We start from the raw sequence: 5,009 nt of genomic DNA on the forward strand, positions 1-5,009 counted from the left end.
GCGTGTCGGGCCACGCTCAGTGCCTTTTGTCCGGGTCTGCCTAAAACGCACTCTGACTAATTCACGTTAAGCCTAGACCAATTGAGAAATAGTCGAACTAAGACTTAGCTTAGGTCTACTTAATGAGTTTTTGTTCTAAAGCGAACTTGGCACAGTGGGACTCTAAAAGCTTTCGAAACGAGTGGCGATAAATTAAAACACGACCGAAGGGAGTGTTTTAAATCGACACGAGTTACGAATTTATTTTTCGCACGTGTATCGTACGACGTTTTTCAGTACAGATGGCCCTCCAAACTTTGGACCTGACATATAATGAACCACTTCTCGCACTAGTGCGTAAAAAAAACACCATCTGTACTGAAAATATTTTAGCTTCCTTTTTTACGCACTTGTATCGTAATGTACTATTTCAGTACAGATGGTGTTTTTTTTACGCACTAGTGCGAGAAGTGGTTCATTATATGCCTGGTCGAAACTTCGGAGGCTCATCTGTACGGGATCTCAACCTTGAGATGTTGAAAAGTCCTCCATCCATGCGAAACCGAATGCTTGACATTTACAGTTTTGCCCTCCTTTCATTTTGGCCATTTTCTATAATTAGTATTAATAAAAAAAATACTTTAAATTTGTAGGCAAATTTCATATCGATCATAATAAGTAGTTTTCGAGATATTAAGTAATGTGACAGACGGACAGACAGACAGACAGAGCAACATAAGGGTTCCTTTTGTACCTTTTTGATACGGAACTCTAAAAATCTTGCTATCTCAGCATTTCGTTTTAAAATTCAAGTGTTGACTGACTGCTGCTTCGGGTGTCCATGGGCGGCAGTGAACGCTAACCATCAGGCGACCTGTCTGCTCGTTTGCCTCCTATCCCATAAAAAAAAAAACCGACGAAAATCAAGATGGTTTATTTGGCGCGTTTTAGTTCAAATACAATAATATATTGTTAAATCTGGTTACTTGAAATAAGTTCCAGTCGTTGGGGATGTAACTTACGTCAGGCGGTCACATGCAACAGGGTGGGAGTCGCCTCCGCTTGCGGCACGGGCGGCACTGCTTGCAGGGCATACAGCAGCTGACCTCGGGTCCTTCGCACTGGATGTCCTTACACGCGTGCGTGGGGGGCTTGGGCCGAGCGGGAGCGCGCGGCGTCACCAATTCCACCTTTTCATAAAAAATATTAATTATTAAAGCTACGTGTGTTAGTAATAGACCCATAGGCCGTAAGTTTAAGCCACATCCAAGATACATCCACATCATGTTTCGAGCCAATTTTAGAGGCCCCTCTTCAGGCATATAAGAGTACACGCGGCGGCTAAATTCCGTGCACTGACCGCGCCGCGTTTAGCGCGTAAACTCCTCTTATGCCTGGAGAGGGACCTCCGAAATTGGCCCAAAACATGTCTCAGTAGTAGCGATATAATAACGTGAGTACAACCGTAGATTCATTAATTGCATAGGTAAGAAAGAATATACACAATGTATTTTTAATAACAAGGTGGGAGAGTCAGTGACATAGTAGGAAAGAGAGAATAGTTTGTTTGAAATGAGACATAGACGGACTTCAACCCAACTGCAACTTTTATGGGAATGGGACTGCACTCCGACTGCACGCCACCTGTGTGAAGCCGCCGTCAGCATGAAGGGTCCATACAAGTTTCAATTCGGCTGTATCATAGTTATAGTCATACAATTTATTTGCTGTAAGTACGCAAATATACAATAAAGTCAATAAAATACAAATAAACAAATACACCGTGTTTCCGGTATCACTCAAAACCTCAGACACTCCAACTGATTTTTATTTATTTAAACGTATCTAGAATGTTCATTTTTTAATCTGATGATTATTATTTGTTTAAATTGAATCTTTAATTTTCTGTGCAGCTCTACTCGGCTTTTAACTCTACACTCAATAAAATAATTGCTAGCTACCATCATAAGCCTTCAAACTGTTTAATTGTGTACGTTACTGCAACGACACAAGGTTTACCAATAGACAGCTATGGCAATGTAAAGCACTTTAACCTGTCTCACAGTAAACTTCAAATTGGACAGGTGACTCAGTAAGCAAATTTAAACCTAAAATTCAAAATGACAAGGTTGTAATTAGGTACGAGTTCAGTTTGTTACGACTTATGATAAACTTTAAATTTAAACTGACGCACAATGTCTATTTCGTAGCAGAAAAAAAGTCGTCCAAGTAACCAGCCAGTATTAATACCCTTAAATACTGAAAAAGGTATACAACCTCTAACAATATGATATGCACAATGTTGTATTACGAATTTGTAGAATGGGCACGTAAACAATAACTAATAATACAAATTAAAACAAAAAATATTACCCCCATCAAGATATACCTCAATCGATTCTACTCTCGATTCTGAACAAACTGTTTTCAGGTTTTTAGTGTTAAGTGAAACACGGTGTATATATACCGTCGACTGCTATAATCGCAGCGCAGAGTACGCAAAAGTCTTACCTCAATGTTACCAGTGCGGTTAGGTTCATCAGTCTGCTTGCCGATTTTCAAGACGAACACATCCTTGTTGGGATGCAGCACCTTGTGAGCCTTGACGCCTTTAGGCGCGTCCGGTGGCGTGACGTTGCATGTGTTGCACAGCGCCGCGTGCCGCTCCTTCTTGCTGTACACGAGCTCGGAGTTGTTGGCGCTCCGGTTCGACGTAGCCTCGCAAATGTCATCCGGTATCTGTAAATGTCAATTATATTACGCTATTGCTGTAATTTTAATGTTGTTTATCATCACCTAATCCATATATTTCATATTTACATAGTTTATAAGTATACCATAGATGAAGCTTACTTGCTTGCTTACTTAGCGTGCTCGAAGTTCGAACTAAGTCAAAATGTCTAGGTAGTACGTCCTTACTTTCGCCCGTAATTTTTTCTGGATGGAAGTCAACAAAAACATAAAAAATTGCAACAAACAAACATTATGAACACTTAAGGGCCAGTAACATATTTCCTATCCTATCACAGGCCAATGTCGGCATCAGCTCAAATAAATGATAGTTATGGCAGGTGGGTCACCTGGAAGAACAGCTGATTCTCATCGCCCGCGGCACCCGCACCGCAGGTCTCTGAGCACACCGAGTCGTCGTCGTCGCACGTGCACAGTTGCTGCAGCTTGAGCTGCGATGGTGTCAGCTTCGGAGACTTCGACGTGCTCTTAGGAACTCGGATTTTTACCTAGCAAGTAATTAAATTTGTTGAGTATACAAACAAATAACTCTCTATAATCGCACCATAACCAAGTTCCTATCCAAAGATATGGAGCTTTTGTCTATATAAATTTACTGACATAAGTACTACAAAAGATGCGTGCATGTTAATCCTGTAAATAAAAAAGTATTATAAGGACAGTCTTGCGTTACTTACATGTTCGAACAGCGTTAAATTATTATAACAGACACTGCGCACTCAAGAACAAAAAGGGAATATAAATCCAAGCCCATCGGCCACGGCAAGGTCACCTACTAGACTAGACGGCTCGTCAAAAGATAGTTTGGTACCCATTTGGTACCTATGTAAAGAGCGTATCTTACTTCGTTTCCGTTAAATATAGCTCCGATTTCTTCATACGGTTTCCGCGGCTTCTTTGCTTTAGTTCCATTTGGAGGTGATTGTGGTCGTGGAGAGTGTTGTTTTGGAGATTGCGCCATTTTGCATTAATTGACTATACAGAAAATTTTGATTTTGGCTAGTTCTTTGCCAAGAGCACGTTGTCAGTTAAAAAAATATGCCGGAAAACCCAAAGATTATAGAGTTTTTATTTCTTTCTGTTTCTGCCACTGAAATAGGAAATATATAGGTCTATGGTTTCTGCCTTCTGTCGATGCGTCTAAAGCGATCTCCACACTCGTGTGATACACAGAAAGAATCCACACTTGATGCACAATGCACAGTTGCACACTCACGTTCGCGGCATCGCGCCGCTATACGCGCGCGAGTCTTGAGGGCGCTTAAGTCGCTACAGGAGCGAAAATGTTAAAATGGAAAGGAGCCCCGCTTTCAATTTGGGAATTCTAGTTTTATATAATAGTGTTATTAACTAGATTTATTGAAAAAAATGGACCATTAAGAACATTCAGTTATAAGATATTTCGAAACAATCTTTAAAATCGAGGTCCCGCTCTCGACTGTTTCCTCCTTCAATACTTAATAAATCGTAAGGAAAATTGAGAATCTGAATAAAAATGAAATAATCTGTGTCGGACTGTTTAGTTTTTTTGGCTAATTGTCACCAATTAGAACACCACGCCTTTTTTTACACCATAATCAATAACGCCGTTTTCGGAAATTTTGTGATGGGCTCTAGCGTCTTTAAAAAAAAGAATATCAAAGAATCAAAACGGTCCGATACAGATAATAATAATAATAATTTGTGTTGAAAAAATCATTGCTCTATCTTTAAAAACCAGGGAGGAAATAGTCGAGAGCGTTTGTATGGAGAATTGACCCCTCCTGTAACGCCTTAACGCTAAAGCTTACTTTTTAGGAATACGATAAGTATGGAGTTTATACATATATGTGAAGAGCAAACTTTCTTTTGTATGAAGTTGGCGTTCTTCTCCTAGTGAGTATTATATTCTTTGCTTTCTAATCTCCATAACGATAAGAAACAAGATCTAATACAATAAAAAAAGAAATGTCTTATTTTGACATTATTGTCATTTGTCATTAATTAATACTAATTTGATGGCGTAAATTGACTGTAATAATAATCTTGTAACTTGCAAAATGGACCAAAAAGTTCCCAAGACAAAGGGAGTTCAAGCCAGCCCTTGCCCGAGAATATGCCAGCTGGTGCCTACCAACGTCCCAGGACCTAGAAAAGCACAAACCGTACTTCACCCTAGGAAAGACGTCTTTGTTTTAAGGGTAACTTTTAAACTATATATTCAACTAAGTGTCTCATCTCATAACTATAGCCTACCTAGTCGTTTCTAATGGCACATCAGTGTTGGCTGAAAAATATTA

At 39.7% G+C, this 5,009-nt stretch overlaps 1 protein-coding gene across 1 annotated transcript; it reads right to left on the minus strand.

Moving 5' to 3' along the window:
• Positions 1 to 956: 956 nt before the first annotated feature.
• On the minus strand, positions 957 to 3,916 carry LOC125241951. Its single transcript, XM_048150667.1, has 4 exons — positions 3,575 to 3,916; positions 3,060 to 3,218; positions 2,491 to 2,718; positions 957 to 1,169 (listed from the first exon to the last, which is right to left on the minus strand). Exons 1-4 carry the CDS (start codon positions 3,689 to 3,691, stop codon positions 1,011 to 1,013), a joined length of 663 nt encoding a protein of 220 aa, XP_048006624.1. The 5' UTR covers positions 3,692 to 3,916; the 3' UTR covers positions 957 to 1,010.
• Positions 3,917 to 5,009: the final 1,093 nt, after the last annotated feature.

Source organism: Leguminivora glycinivorella, chromosome Z (genome assembly GCF_023078275.1).
Source record: "Leguminivora glycinivorella isolate SPB_JAAS2020 chromosome Z, LegGlyc_1.1, whole genome shotgun sequence".
NCBI classification, from domain to species: domain Eukaryota; kingdom Metazoa; phylum Arthropoda; class Insecta; order Lepidoptera; family Tortricidae; genus Leguminivora; species Leguminivora glycinivorella.

What these genes read in the sequence shown, in the direction of transcription:
- LOC125241951 (XM_048150667.1), bottom strand. Translation starts at nt 3,691, where the DNA reads ATGGCGCAATCTCCAAAACAACACTCTCCACGACCACAATCACCTCCA. An exon ending in CTATATTTAACGGAAACGAA is followed by an intron (nt 3,219 to 3,574) that starts GTAAGATACGCT and finishes ATTACTTGCTAG; the next exon opens with GTAAAAATCCGAGTTCCTAA. An exon ending in AGAATCAGCTGTTCTTCCAG is followed by an intron (nt 2,719 to 3,059) that starts GTGACCCACCTG and finishes TGACATTTACAG; the next exon opens with ATACCGGATGACATTTGCGA.